Source organism: Mesoplodon densirostris, chromosome 1, assembly GCF_025265405.1.
Source record: "Mesoplodon densirostris isolate mMesDen1 chromosome 1, mMesDen1 primary haplotype, whole genome shotgun sequence".
NCBI lineage: Eukaryota > Metazoa > Chordata > Mammalia > Artiodactyla > Ziphiidae > Mesoplodon > Mesoplodon densirostris.
The window spans coordinates 163,445,423-163,462,055 of NC_082661.1; the positions used below are offsets into that span (position 1 = coordinate 163,445,423).

At 35.8% G+C, this 16,633-nt stretch overlaps 1 protein-coding gene across 10 annotated transcripts in view; it reads right to left on the reverse strand.

Annotated features, from left to right (window-relative positions):
• The window catches only part of PCDH7 (protocadherin 7), a 423,700-nt gene that overhangs the window by 398,659 nt on the left and 8,408 nt on the right, over nt 1–16,633 (reverse strand). The window contains exon 2 of one of the 10 annotated variants that reach the window (XM_060111365.1): nt 12,377–14,414. The exons of the other annotated variants lie outside the window; for them this stretch is intronic. Coding sequence (XP_059967348.1) covers nt 14,379–14,414 — 36 coding nt within the window. The 3' untranslated portion in view covers nt 12,377–14,378. Of the gene's footprint in view, nt 1–12,376; nt 14,415–16,633 lie in introns of those variants that run through there. 10 annotated transcript variants of the gene reach the window in all.

The window sequence follows — 16,633 nt, forward strand, 5'->3', positions numbered from 1 at the left end:
TGAAAATAAGGCCTCAGGAGACTAGAAAAGTTGGCAGCACAAAAACAAGGAAACCGAGATGCCAAAATATGAAGGGAGAGATTGCAACCAAGGCTAGTTAAACAGTGACACCCACTCCAGAACATCTACCTTTCTGCTCTCTCTTCATGCTGTAGGTCTTACAACTGAAGCTAATTTCCAGACAATCAATTGGGTTGTTCTTCCAATAAGTAACCCTTTTAAAGGGTCTTTTACCATGAGGCTTGACAAGGACATTTAAAACATGCAACCTTTCTACATGCTGCTTCTTTTTAATACTTTTCAGAAATGATAGAAATATAATTTTTAATTTTTTAAAAATTATCATCTAGGTTAGAGTTAACAGCCTCTTATCTCCTGGGGGTGAGAGGTTTCCAGACCAAAATGTACCCTAAAATTTAAAATATAATATTATCTCTTTTGAGGAAAAAAAATATATACGTATATATGTATATATAAAATGAACTAAGTAAGTAGACCCTGAGTATCATTGGCAGTAAATAAGGAATACCTTACTCCTTACTGCCACCTGGACACAAACTAAAGATCTATTGTGAAGTGACCCTTTTAAGAGGTCAAGGGAGCAAGAGTGATAGGAGAAAGGTCAACCAGGATTGCTTTGTCTCCAAATGTTTTCCTCTGTACTCTGGATAATGCCTTATATAAATCCCTTCATTAGAAAGTTTCACATCAGGGCTTTTTGTTATTCCAGAATCCACCCTGAATAGAAATATAACTTGGAGAGGCAATATCTTAAAAGCTATCATCAACCAGTCACTTAAGCAGGATTATCTAGAAGCCAGTTGATAGCACGTACCAGTGTTAACAGAACACATGAAAGGTGCTCGGCTAAAACAAGACAGCACCTAGAAGAAATGAAAAGCACCTAAAATAATTAGAAATCACAGGAAAAAATCATTATGATTTTTCTTAGGATCTCCGGGGCTATAACACTTTTGACGATCAATGCATAAAACAAATGCAAGGTATGAAAATACAAGATTACATGACTGTTTTTAGGAAAATGTAACTTATGGCTCAGACGAATTGTTCTACTTTTTAAAGAAGTTGCCTCAAGCAGGTGTAAACATTCCAGTAATGTTGCCATGATGAAAAGCATCTATATGACTCCTCTCTTGGAAGTCGCTTTGCAGCATGTGCCTCTTTTCTTTCAATTTCTTCAATGATAATAATAGTTCCCACTTGAAGGTGGTTTGACATCAGAAAATTACTTAAAATCATTCAGAGCCAAGTGTGAAGAATTCAGACTAAACAGTTACAGTGAGCAAGTTCAGTTCTTGGTCAAAATGACAGAATAACAACAAAGCAATGAGGTTAACTGAATTGCTCATGTGCTGGCTCTAATTTCAACAAAGAAAAAAAATCCTTTTGAAATGCATAAAAAGCAAAAACCTGTTGAAATGTAAAGAAGGATGGGGTTCCAACTCAGCTCCCATGAGAACGGTTAATGCCTGTGGCCAAGGTTGCCAGATTGGTGCAGGGTTGATGCAGGAGAAAGAAATTAAAGCCATGTTAGAACTTCCTCGTCAAGTCATTATCTATTATCAACCTTCCTAGGAATCAGTAAGTCCTTCTCAAAGTATGTATAGCTCCCATTATAGTCGTTATCATACTACATTAAAACGATACTTTGGGGCTTCCCCGGTGGCGCAGTGGTTGAGAATCCGCCTGCCGATGCAGGGGACACGGGTTCGTGCCCCGATCCGGGAAGATCCCACACGCCGCGGAGCGGCTGGGCCCGTGAACCATGGCCTCTGAACCTGTGCGTCCGGAGCCTGTGCTCCGCAATGGGAGAGGCCACAACAGTGAGAGGCCCGCGTACCGCAAAAAAAAAAAAAAAAAAGAGAAAATCCCAAATTTGTTAGTCCTTTATAGCTTTCTCAATGCAGCTGGGATCCTGAAAACTTCAAAAACATTCAGCGTTTAAAATATTCTTATCACTTGGCTGCTCGGTACTTAACTGACATCTGACTTCCTCTGAGACAGTGAGAAAACTCAGCCCGCTTGGTGGGAAAAATGTAGCTAAAGCAAGTGTAAAAGCTTATAAGATGCCACAGGGGAAAGACAAGAGCAGCACCTCAGACTATCACAAACTGACTCCGCTGCAGAGGATGCTGCAGGATGAAGGGAAACCCAGATTACCTACAATCCGATGTCTTTCAGGAAAATTGCCAAGTGCAGAATGTCCACTTTGCTAAAGTCATTATTCGAGCAATCTTCCTCCCCAACTTGAAATCTCCTGGGAGGATTAATAATCAGTTTTGTGAAAGCAGCTTTCAAAAATGCCAACATGCCCCCAACATTTCAATGCTCCCTAAACTGATTTATCAGCGTACGACTGTGTTAAATCTTAGTGAAGTTTGAGCTTGTGGGAGTGTTGTGTGTGCTTGTGTGTGTACATGCCTGTGCATGAAAAAGAGAGAGTAGAAGTGAGAATGCGGAGTAGAAGGGGCACAGGATGTTATGTTTTATTCTCTAGCACTTTGCTCAGGGCTTGATATCTTTTTCAGAGTTTTTCAACTATAAGTTTAGGGGGAAATGCAGGCAATCATGAAAGTACAAAAAGATACAACTTCCTATCTATATTCCCTTAGCACTTCTATTTTTTTACTGTCTTTTGCCTTTGCTGAAAAAGTTCCTCCCCATCCTTTTCTTTTTTTCAATTATTCCATAAAAAGACCCAGCAAGAAACCAGCTTAAATGATAAAAAAGAAATAAGCCAAATATTTTTTGGACCCCTGAGCAAAACCCTTCATTTTTTTCCTTTTGTAAATTGAGACTTTCCTCTAGTTCTGAAGCATATTTTTTCCTCCTTTCTTCAATAACACATTTCTGCTTTTACTCAGAGTGATAAAATAATGTCTTCAATTTTCCTCCACAGGTGAGTGCTAGGAATAAAATGACAATACTATTATTTTTGGTAACAAGATAGTTTTTATTTTTTTAAACTAATTCTTCTAGGAAAATACTAAGCTTCAGCTTTGGCACCATCACTTCATTTCTGAATCTCCCTCCATCCTCCTTGAAGATAGTTTGTTTACTAACATAGAAATTACATTCATCAATATCCAATGTTTCACTGTTTGATTCTTACAGTTTATTACATTTCCCATGGAGTTTTGAATAAGTTGGAAAAATGAGATAGAGAAAAACCGAGGGATCTGTTCAACATCAGAGATCAAGACCAAAATAAACCTTATAAAAGCTTCACCTGTCTCTCTGCCAGGATTGTACCCACTAATGCAGAGGCATATTATATGGTAAGTCATGCTTTTAGATGTGAGGATCTGTCTGCATTTCAATGTCTTTTTATATGAACTAGATTGTGATGAATAATTTCTTTCTTTCTGATACTATTTTATACCAAAACAAAATTCACAGCTCAAGTGGCAGCCCTCTTCTAGTCCTTACTAATGCTAGAGATCAAAAGAGCAGCACACAGGTCAACTCTGAACACAAGATAAATTATGTAAGTGTGCATGACACAGTAATTAAGGACTAGAAGTGTGGCTGGATTTCCTTTGTTTAGGCTTCACACAAATCACTCTCATTTTCTTCACATGGCACTTCTGTAGCCTGAAACATAGAACTGAGAATTTCTGATGTAGAGAAATGTATACAGACATATATAGATTACATAAATACTGTGCACAAATTGATTTTTTACTCACAAGCCATGTCTGTTCTTCCTTCACAGTGTGCATATGCTGTCCCATTAACTGTAATGTGACATAGTGGGGACATCAAGCACTTTAAGTTCCTCAAGGTTCACATCATTTAATGATTGGCAAACAATATAGATATTTGAAAGCATAAGCATACAGTAAAACTAAATTATTCATTGAACCACTTCTCAGGATAAACAGAGCAGTTACATGGTTGTAAATGCTTATTTGCCATTAGGAGTTTCTGCCATGTGCTCTGGCAACAACTGTTCTTGCTTTACAAAAGAACAGTCAAAAAGTTCAAAATTAATAGCAGTGAATTCTCAAGAATACATAAGCAAGTAATGTACTTTTATAACTTGCTTACTGTGGAAGGTAGGTATTCATACTATTTGCTGCTGGGGACTGAAAACAATTCCCACTTGCCTAAGTGGATTAAAAAAAACAACAACAACAAACCTCACAAGGTGTATCCAGGAAACATTTTTCTAGAGTGATAATAATACAGACAGACTGAATTATGGATTTCACCAGGTCCTTATAATGTGGTTGTGCCCTATACATGGCATTCTTTGTCTTTTCTTCTCTTTTCCTCTTTCTGAAAGTGTACCAGTAACTACGTTGAAGTGTACAGATTCATAACTAATTATCCCTTTTCAGACACTAAATTTGAATGAGCTTTCCAACTCAAACCAAATTGTTCCATGCCCTACTTTGCTCATACTCTAATGCTCCAGTAATTTTAGAATGTATGTTTGATGCTCACACTTAGTAGGCCAATAACTAACACTGATTAATTGCCAGAGTCCTTTGGCTTTAAATTGGTTGTTTCCAAGTGGGAGTTAAACTTTTAACCAAATGGTAAAGAGGTGATATATTGGGCTCTGTAAGAATTCAAGTGAGGTCTGGAGGGGATTATTAGTTGGGTTCCATACCAGTTTATCATACTTTCTTCCTATTAGTAGGAAATAACTGTGAAGCTGGCAATATTTTTAATACTTATTGTTAAGAAATGAAAATTCCACAAATTGTTAAGTTGACTGTGGAAATAGCCTCAAAAATTTCATTCACTAATTCTGAAGCTTAAAAATTTTAAATCATATAAATCATATACTAAGATCAATCCAGATCACAAGTATATAGAGATATTGTATAACTGAATCCAGAGTTATATTACAAAGATTCATATTTTGAGACATCTACCTGTTGAATAAACATCCTATAATAAAAAAGTATCATCGACACGTTAGGAAAGCACTATCATAGCAAAAATGAGTACATTGATTGTCATAAAGAATCAACTTCAGGTAGGCTTCACTGGTACTCATCTGAATTTTAAGTGATTAAAAATGTGTCTCATAAAGAAACATATATAATGTTTAAATAAAGTAGTAGAATGATAATATGTTTTGAGAGAAAAAAATACCTGTGAAATGATGTAGGTCATATTTTAATTGAATATTTAAAAATGAGCACCTAATTTAAAGAAAACCAGAGTATGTTATAGGAAATCTTACAAGGAATTCACTTTCACCTCGTTTTCTTTTAAATGTTCTGAATGATTAGGGGGAAAAAAAAATAAGAGAAAACATGTCTTTTCTTTTTAGTAAAAGGTAAACAAAATGTATGATTTTAAACTCTTCTAAGTAAAATTTTATTCTCTATATAAAGGCATTTCCTATCCTAAATCAATTGACAATTCACAAAAATGAATGAATTTGTTTTCTCCTAGTTGTATTAATAACATACACCACAGACAATGAAAACTTAACAAAATGAAGAATATTAAAATAAAATAACAAAAAAGGGGAAAAATATATTTATGAGGTGTTCCCCAAAGAACAGAATGGGTAGAAGGAAGGAGGGAAGTGCTTACTAGTCTAATAACTATCTTCCCATCTTTTGATTTGCACTTTAAGGCTTAAGATGGCACTATTAAAAACAAAAAATTGGACTGAGTGACCTAATTTCAAGGACATAGTAAAAGGTATTAAAATAGTAAGGTTGAAATTTCACTGAAGCCTTTAAGAGAAGTCTAGTGAATTCAATTTCATCCTCACAGAACTAGTTGGCTGTAAAATAAATGTGTTCCCTCTGCTTGCATATTCACAGTGGTGGAGAGTATGGCCTCTGTAGCCAGACTGTCTGCACTTGAACCTCAGCTCTGACGCTTTGTAAATTGTGGGGCAATGAGCAAGTTACTCAACTCCACTGTGCAACACTCTCCTCATCTACAGAATGAAGACAATTACAGGTGTTCTTCATAGGGCTGTTGGACCTATTTAATAAGTTAATATATATAAAATATGTTGACCAGTGCGTAGAACATAGCATGCAGTATAAGTTTACTTATTATTTATGTATTATCCAACTATAATTGAATCTCCATGGGGGAAGACATGTGTGTCTGTTTTATTTTGCTGCTTCTCCAGTGTCTAAAACAATGCCTTGCATATAATCACATAATTGGCATAAGATAATCACTCATTGAGTATCTGCTCTCTGTAATGTTAACTGTATTACCTTTGTGTGTGCATTTATATGTATATATGCATATACATATCATACATACATATGAACATACATACACACACACTAGTTTCTTATTAAAGAAACATTAAAACACTAAAAAAAAGGCAAGACTTTTTTTTTTTTTTTTTTTTTTTTTGCGGTACGCGGGCCTCTCACTGTTGTGGCCTCTCCCGTTGCGGGGCACAGGCCCCGGACGCGCAGGCTCAGTGGGGCCATGGCTTACGGGCCCAGCCGCTCCGCGGCATGTGGGATCTTCCCGGACGGGGGCACGAACCCGTGTCCCCTGCATCGGCGGGTGGACTCTCAACCATTGCGCCACCAGGGAAGCCCAAGGCAAGACATTTTTGTAACAAGGTAAATTTTAATGCTCCTGACCTAATAGTATGGGCATTGGTTTGGAAAAAAAATCGGCATTACCATATTTTGTCTTTAATCCCCTATAGAAAAGCCACCTCTCTATCTAAAATTGGTCCTTGTGTTCAACAGTTAAATACACCAAAAAGCAGATTTAGATGCAATTTTTAAAAAAGCAGAGCAAAACCTTTACATTCATGCCATACTTATTGCCATTTCCCTGAACAAAAGAACTGATAAACTTGCCATTTTTAATATAGGGGATCAAATGTAATATTAGCTCAGGAAGCTTAGAAAGGTACTTCTTAGTAAAGGTCTGTTCAGCTGTTATACTCCGTTGCCTAGAAATTCTGACCAAAGGACAGAAAAGAAGTTTCTTTTCCCGACATTGATGAGTTAATCCTGTGTTATTACCCTAAAATATAACCACTTCCTACAGCCCACTGGATACATATAAAGTTCCCAGGCTACTCATTATGTATTTTATCACATGACTCTTTAATTTTATTAAGAAAATAAAAAGGCACAGTGAAAAAAAAATCCTCGATATGTCCATGGATTTGTGTTGATGCAAAGTGTTGCATGCATACATAATAATAGTCGGTGAAGAGTCACTCAGATCTTGGGACCAGCCTTGGTTACAGGTTTGGCAGTTTCCATATGCCAGGAGAAATCAAACCCATTGGATCTTTGTCAGACCAATTATGCTGCTGTGTGTGAAAATCCACTGAGACTGTCCTTTGAAAAGGGGGATTATTAAGCCTACATTATTACTGTTTCAACTGACTCCCCCCACCCCTTAACTCCTATTCCTTTTCATTTGGACTTTAATGCTGAAAATATACTAGACATTTAAGACTAAATAGTAACATCATCATTTTAAAAGACTACTGTTACATTTGTGGAACAATTTCTGGACTATTTTGTACAAATATTGATTTTACATTAATTAATATACCTACATGCACTTATATTGGTTGGCAAAATTAAAATTACTAAGATGTTATTTAATATCACGAATCCCTGTGAAAACTGAAAATTTCAAAAAACATTCAAAGATGTGCATAAAGTTAGATATAATAAGCTAAACAATGAACTACAAATTTTATGCACATGCATACATGTTATAGATTCATATTTTTTCACAAAAGCTATAGCAACTGTACCAACTTTTCATCAGTGCCAAGAACACATCTAAAGGGCTGCCTTTTGGAGCCAATCTGAAAAGGGAAAATGTTCTTTTAAAATGGAAAGTATACCTTCCTTCCTATGAATATATAGACTGTGGTGAATGACAAGCTCATGAAGAAACAATGGTCTATTCCAATGTGTTCTGCTCGGACCAAGAATAGAATCTGTTATGGAGTGACTTGTGTCTCCCCAAAATTCATATGCTGAAGCCCTGACGTCCAATGTGATTTACTTGGAATTAAGATCTTTATGGGGCTAATTATGGTTAAATTATATCAGAAGAGTAAGGCCCTAATCTGGTAGAACTGGTGTCGTTAGAAAAAGGGAAAGGAACACAAGAGCCCTCTCTCTGTGAATGTGCTGGCACCTTGATCTGGGACTTCTAGCCACTAGAACTGTGAAAAAGAAATTTCTATGGTTTAAGGCACATAGTCCATGGTATTTTTTTATGGCAGCCCTTTTTGCTGAGGATACATCGCAAATATTGTGGACTAGTACGAAATGCACATAAAAGCCTATATATATATATATATATATATATATATACACATACATACATACATATACATATATATATACATACATATATGCAAATTCAAATCTATCAAGACTACTATATCAATAATAATTCTCAGATTTGTAGAGAGGACTATGTCAGAGAAGAGTTGACTGCAGGTAGCTGAAGGCCCCTGTTTTACGTAGAGAGGATGGGACCTAAGAGGTTTTGTTTGATTTTATTCCCCAGTTACATGTGTCACATGGAAAAAAATAATAGAACCTGCCTCCTGGAATTGTTAGGAGGAGTCAATATTATAATGTGGTACACGTCATTGCAGAGTGATTGGCACAGAATTAAAGCTCCATAAATGATCGCACTTAATGTTAGAGGCCGGACATGAGAAGTGAAAGAAAAACCCCCAGGAAATATTGTATGGAAGAGGAAAGGACTGTTAAAAAGTAGTGAATTTTTTAAAGTATCAAAATGGATATAAACTATTTTAAGCCTTTCCTAAACTACTTGCTTTACAGCAATAAGCTATTTCTTCTCCTTTTTCCCATCGAGATGTCATATGCTCTGAAACATCTTCAGACAAAAACCAGTGGCTATTACTCTAAGGACAGCACACACCCTAGTTGCACCTTGATTGGGGATCTGCATAACTTTGAAGAAATCAACCAGGATAAGAGAACATCAGAGGCTTCAAACAAGTGATTGTGACAAAACAAACAAACAAAAACCACTGAGAGACTGAAACCAAAACCCTTTTAAAAATAATGGATAGTGAAAATACCCCAAAAGTGTACAATAAATGCACTTTAAGAAGGGCTTAGAGAAATTCAAGGATAAGGAGAAGTACTATCTTAAGTTTCCGTGGCGTTTTACAAGTCCCAAACGTTTTATGTGACCCTCATAAACCCTGTCACGTAATCAGAGCAGGGGTTATTATGTAAAATGACACCAGATGAGTTTGAGAGGCTTCAGGACTTGAAGGGACTTACATAGGGTGCACTGGCCAGTTAGTGAGAAAACCAGGGCAAGAAGGCAGATTTTCCTATAACCTTACTAGGCTTCAGTTTTCTATTTTGCCAGAGACCGTCAAAAAGCAAACCAGTAAGCAAAAGTTAGGAATTTCAGGGGCTCTAAACCTCACTTTTTGTAGTCTTACCTACCCTCTGCAATCAGAATTGAAAAGGGGGAAGTGTTAAAAATTCAGGTTTCTGGGATATAGTACAGACCTATTAGAACTCAATTTCTGAGAATGGAATTAAGTTAGGATAAGAAACAGCTACATGGCAATAATGTGGCAAGCATCAAGCATTTTGATTACAGTAATCTAATAAAAATAGTAAGGAGAAGGGGAGTCTATTGCCATGCAGTGGTTGTACTTTTTTTTCCCTTTCTTTTCTCCTTCTTTGTTTTTCTCTTTCTCCCAAAAGTACAGGGGTAGAAGATGAATGAAGACAGAGCACTTGGACCTGATACTCTAGGCTGAAAACAAAAACCAAACCAAAGCAAAACAACTAGTAGAAATGGGAGCAAGTAAATGTTTCCTATTTTTTAACACCAGTCTTGCAATCATATCAAGCCTTGACACTTAGCGTCATCCTTCTGGTCACCAGGGCCCTGGGCCAAAATCAAGGCCACATACATTTGCTTTTGTCTGGACTGAATACTCTTTTCTGCTATAATCTCACCTTACCTCCTGACTCCCAGCTGGAGTCCAAGACACTTGGTGCCTTAACAGAGATCTCAGTCTTCTAAACTACTGAAGGCTGTTCATTCTTCCTCATGGCTCTAATCAAAATCCCCATTTCTTAAGAACTATTGATCTTTGTGAGGTGCTGACCTAGTTATCTGCTTACAGCAATTTACACCCAGGTGTGCCCAAGACTGAACCAACTCCTTCAGAGGTCATTTGCAATTTACAAGAGGTGCCTCTTAGAATCTCTAGAGGACTTCTAAGGAGTGCTTTGAATTTGCAAGGCATTTCTCAGCTTCTACCTCACTGCCTATCACTCCCAGTAAGGGCATATCCTTTCTTCTAGACCTCTTTCCTGAGTACACCAAGTACACGTTTCTCTTTACAGATACGCTAGACTCTCATCTTTAAAAATGACTTCTCCTCAGGGGCAGTCAGAATGAAAATGGGGAAAAAAAGATCCATTATCAGTGAGCATAGGTTGGTACAGTGATTGAATAATATCTGCAGGACTATATAAATTGATGAATACAGAGACCCATGCATGCGTTTGGGTGTGCGTGTGTCCATTTTTCCTTGCAGATGAGGATCTCCACAAAAATCTTGAAAACCCATGTGTCTGCACACTTCTGCACAGCCCCTCAAAATATACCAGAAGTCTGTTGTGTGACCAGTGCCTCCCTCACATGTTTGCTTTAGTTTTGTTTTATCTTTTTTAAGGGTTTGGTGTTTATAACACCACCAAGAAGAAGCGAGGAGGGGAAATCAGAGAATTATTCATTTGGTACAGAAACAAGTCATACATCCTGCAGAGAAGGCAGGGACTCTAGCCAACCTAGCAGGTAGTCTTCTATCATGGAGACACCCACCCAGCAGGGAAAGAAAATAACAATTAGGATGTTCTTAGAGTCGAATATAAAAGGGCCATACCACAGTCTGGTGACCCCATGTGGATGGATTTTCAGTCTACCTAGCAATAAAGCCCAGGCCCTTTGTTCATTCATTTGTTCCACAAGTATTTTGGGGGTATCTCCTATATGCTGAGAACTCTAGTAGGCACTGGGAATGCCACGACAGACAAGACAAACTTGGGGGCAGGCTCTCTGAGCTTCATGTATCCCTTGCCTTATGTATATTATTTTTGCACAGAGGATAAGGGCCTTATTTTAGCCATCATTTTAATTACAAAGCCTTGCATGGTATATCAAAGATATCGCAAATCAATCTATTCTCTATAAAATAAATGGATAAAAAAAGTCACACACATCCAAGAAAAGCATTTTGCAAAGTTACAGATAGAAATTATTCCCAGAGAGCTATTTCAAACTGTGAGATTACTTCTGAAGGATCTCAGTTGTTTTTCTAGAGATAGGCTCAAAAATTAAGATTAGAGTGATTTACCTAATTCTTGAGGTTTGTTTGTTTGTCTTTAACCACATATGGGGTTGTTGTTTACAAAGTAGGGTAATTAATTAGATCTCCAAATTATACCCACAACACTTTTTTTTTTGGTAGTATAAAGTATAGTTTGTGACTGGAAAAAGTTTGAAAAGCTGGGCCTTTTCTAATTCTTTTGGGAAGAATTTACCTAGGTAAGTCTAAAAATATAGTGTATTCGAAAGCACAAATTTCACCACCTTCCTCAAATGCTTTCAGTACTTTTGAATTCTGACTGGCTACTTCTTCAAAGACTTGATAAAGTTCTTAGCTAGTTCCATCAGAGTGCTGAAAAAGCTGTTCATTACTCTAGTTTGCTCACCTCAGAAATAATAATGGTGCTTTTTTTCACAGATTACACTGAGAAGCAAACATGCATCCAATGCTTTGACCCTTAAGAAGCATAATGCAAATATAATCTATCATTTTTCTGCTCTGTAATCTTCTTTATAATATAGTAATTGTATGAGGACAAAGACTCTTATTTTTCTTTGCATACCCAGTACCAGCTTATATTGTGTTAAAAGAAAAAAACTTTATTTAAGCCAGTCTCTAACATTCTCATATTCCTCTTTAGATTTTGTAATGGAGAAGGAAGTATTGTCTTGTCGTTTTAAATAAAATGTCCAAATGCTAAAATATATAAGGTGGGTGGGTTGCTCTGAGTTTATCTCCAACTCTCCACAGACACCTCCCTACATGGTAAATTCCAGTAACTGAAAAGGAGACCTGAGGAGGAGGATGACATCTGGGAGCAAGGGGTTGGAGCAGAGAGAAATCTGGAAGTCTGTGCAGGGATAGGAACCAGTGGCAAAATGCTCAAAGATTTAAAAACAAACAGAGGAATGATAACAGAATTCTCAAAAGCTTGTTGCTGTTGATTATTTTGATTCAGCTAAAAAGCATACTAAAATCCTTGGGAGTGTTAGTAATTTTGTTGTTTTGATTTATTATGTTTTTCTAATCATAACAGTAAAATAGCCACTGTTCCCTACCCCGAACAATCTAGAGTGATGGTTCTCAATCCTTTTCAACTGCTTCCACAATAAGACAAATTTTTTACATAGCAACCAAAAGCAGGAAGACACACATGCATACAAACACAACTGAAATGAAGATTGCACAAGACAATATTTACTCTTACTACATGCATGGCGTACATTAAATTTTTCTGCTTTATTTCGTATCTTTCGAATTGTGGTAGAAACTCACAAATTGATTCATGTCCCAATAGTGTGTTGCAACCCAAGTTTGCAAAATTCTGACTTAGAATGGTCCTTGTGAAGGTATTCATAAATAACCCCTCCATGTGGTTACAGATGAATTTATCCCCAAATTCTGGACTTCGTTTTTTGGTCTTTTGGTCTGTAATTTGTTTTGAGTTGATGAGATTTGTTACAGGATTTAGTTTAAGTATATATCTAAGGAAGTTTTCTACTTGGGATGAGGAAACATAATATTTCCTAGAAGCCAAAAGTGGAAAGAAGTTTTTTCACCCGTTTCTTACACTGGTCCTTGTGCTCAAAACAAAATGAGAGGTTGACAAAAATTAGGTTTTTTTCAGGAATTTCACTATATTCTCAGTGATATTTCTGAAAATTTCTATTTTGCAAAATTAAATAAACAGCTAATAAAATAAAAAGACTGAAATACATGCACTGGTGATTTACATGGGTTAGCGTGCATCTCCTATCATTCCACATTTTAATGTTGTTCCAGTATTTATTTATATTTCATAAAGGGCTTTTATATTGACAATAATTCATCAAAAAATTCTCAAGAATCTTGAATTCTTAGTATTTAAAAACTTGGGGAAAACTCTAATAAGGCAGATGATATGATAAATATAAAATTATCAAAGTTTTCATATGGAACACTTATTTTTAAGCACATAAACACATACGACATAACAAATAGAGACATAAAAATATAAACAGAGAGAGTTGGGACCATACAGAGAATTCTTGACTTACCTAGCAAATCACTATTTGTACAACTAAACTTCGGCTACTTGCTTTCTCAAAAATATATAACGTGCTGAATTCTCAGAAGCTGCTTGAACTTATGTTATCTGACATCAAATAGAATAGCCTTCAGGTAAATGCAGTCCACAAAAATAGGTAGCCACATACTCCTTCTGAATGTGACCACAGTGACTTCAGTGAATCTAACTTAAAGGTTCTAAATTTTCTTAAGGAATTTAATAACAACAGCGACACAAATCTTAAAAATTCTACAGATATTTTGGTCAGTATTTCAAGATTAAGGAAAAGCCAGTCCATTGGCAGTGCCTGTGGTAAACACAAAATAAATCTCTCAAGTTTGTCTTACAGGCAATATTTTTTTATAAATATTGCTCCAAGTCCTTGTATACACATGTGTGGGAGCAAACACGCACAGTGGCATTTAGAAATACACCCACACAATGCAAAGGAGACACCATCCTTCACTCTGACAGACCTATCTCCCTGATCTGGAAAAGGCTTTGATTACATAACACTTTAAAACTATTGATCAATTTAGGATTTTATTCAAAGTCATTTTTTAATGTATTATAGACAAAGACCTCATAGACTTAATTTTCCTTGGTTTACACAAAGCCAGCGTCTTAAAATCATTGTTGAAATACGCTTTTGGTTTTTTTTTTTTTTTTTTAAAGACTTCACTGTTAAGTTCTGCTAACCACCACTCTGAGAAAGGAATTCCTGGTGACTTAGACATCCATTAGTAGCACATTTCTTTATTAATACTCTTTCTTCTATACGTTTATTTCAAAACTATTTTTCTTAAAAGAGAAAAAAACAAAACAAAACAAAAAACCTTGAAAATCAGATGCACAACAAGTGGAACAAGCAGTGATTGGCTGACACCCCACGGCCAAGGGCAGGCTCCAGCAGGTTGTGAAGTAGCAAGGTCATCAGAGTATGGTGCATAATGGAGCATCATATTAGAGTGGAATTCAGCCAAACACAGTAATGTATGGATGCAGACGCATCTGAAAGAAGGAAAATAAAGATTTATGCAGGTCAAAAAAAAATGCTATGAAGAAATTTCCCCAATGGCTTATGCCCAATTGGAATGCTATGATGGAGGTTTTGGAGCAGAGAAATTTTTATTTGCAAATTATGTGTTTGTAAATAATAAATATGTTCAGGGGGAAAAAATTAACTTGTCAGATGAATTCTACTTGGAAGCTTTAATAGTTTTTTTTTTTGTTTGTTTGTATACAGCATTAGAGTTCAATAATCTGGAATTTAGTTCATCACTAAATTCCAGAAAATAAACCTTTATTCCGCCTTTAAAACATTAATTCACCAGAAGTGATAATTAAGATTAGTTTTAGTGGTTTCAGCTCAGTTCTTCTTGGAATGTGATTTCTCCCACAACACTAATGCTAAATAAAGCACTGTGTAATGTTCTGAAACATGGTTCCTGCTTTAGAAAAGATTCTAAGGGCTTTTAAAATAAATAAGAAAGAAAAGCAAAGCTGACTCAAGATATACATATATATATATATATATATATATACACACACACACACACACACATATACAGATTCTACTATTTCTATAGAGTCATAGTAAATAAATGGATATACAGCCTTGCTACAGCCTAGAAATTGGTTATATACAATTTAAACATAAAGTTCTAAACAATTATTATACTAAATTTTTTACATAACCTCCACTACCATCCTCTGTTAGGAAAAGAAATGATGTTAAAATGTCTGAAAGCATTGGGGGCTATGGTGAAGCAATGGTTTTGTTATATTATAGTTAGTTTAAAAAATAGTTCACATTTTATTTTTGAAATTAATAAATTCAATCTTTTATATTTTATCAACAGGTAAATTTAGAATCTAAAATGCTATACTGGTTAACTGCCTAACAAGGAAGCAATTCAATTGAAAAATAGCTAAATGTCACATTCTTCTATAACTTTTCTAGAAAAAAAATTTAGAGGAAAAATTAGTTCAGAACTGTGTGTTAAGGACGCTAATAAAGTAAAGTGCATCTACAAAGTTGGCAAAATGCAAAGGAGCATAGAGCCAAAGGAATCATCACTATTGATGGAAAAGGTAAAAGATTATCCCAATTAGAATGCATAGAAAGTTTCATACATAATGTATAGAAAGCTTTATTCATTTCCATTACAAATATGTTTTTACTGAGGATATACTAAATGCTAGGTAGAAGCTTATATCTGTCATTGTTCTGCTAAAATGAAAAATTCTCTCAACTTGTTGAATATATGTTCTAAACCATGTTGTTACTTTAATGTCCATCATCATTTACTATCTTACATAAGAGGGAAATAACTATGAATTTCTTTTTTTTTTTTTTTTTTTTTTTTTTTTTTTTTTGCGGTATGCGGGCCTCTCACTGTTGTGGCCTCTCCCGTTGCGGAACACAGGCTCCGGACGCGCAGGCTCAGTGGCCATGGTTCACGGGCCCAGCTGCTCCGCGGCATGTGGGATCCCCACAGACCGGGGCACGAACCCGTGTCCCCTGCATCGGCAGGTGGACTCTCAACCACTGCGCCACCAGGGAAGCCCTATGAATTTCTTTTAATCTATCAAATTTGGATTATAATTTCCCTGATAATATAAACTAGAGCCTAAAGCAGAATTATATACTATTGTAAAAAATATTCGTTTTAATAGCCAAATATATAGTTATACATACATAATTAAACCTCAAGAGCTTTCTGTCACTATTGAAATATATACAGAGAAAGAGAGAAATTCAATTTTTTTTCCTACAGGTAGCATGATAAAAAAAAAAAAAAGAACATTGGACTCTGCACTCCATGACTTGGACTCTAATCCGCATTATATCCCTGATAATCTTAACGATATAATTCAAATTAACTTTCATACTGGGCTTCAGTTTCTTCTACAAAATGAGGGGTTTGGTTTGGTTGATATCTTTTAACTCTAAAATGTGATAACTTTAGTAATTTTAGATACAAACATTAAGCAATTGATTATGACATATTATGTCAGTTTTATATGTGTTTAAGTTCAAATGTTTCCTACGTATCAATGTATGAGTATCACAGGAAATAAAAGCCTAATGGAAACATAGTTTGTTTATATGGAAACATCTGTGTATGTATGTGTGAGACAGAGAGAGAGATTATGATATATATTTACCACATGTGCATGCTTTTCGGCATAAGATATGTACTTACTCAAAGATAAAAGATAACAAG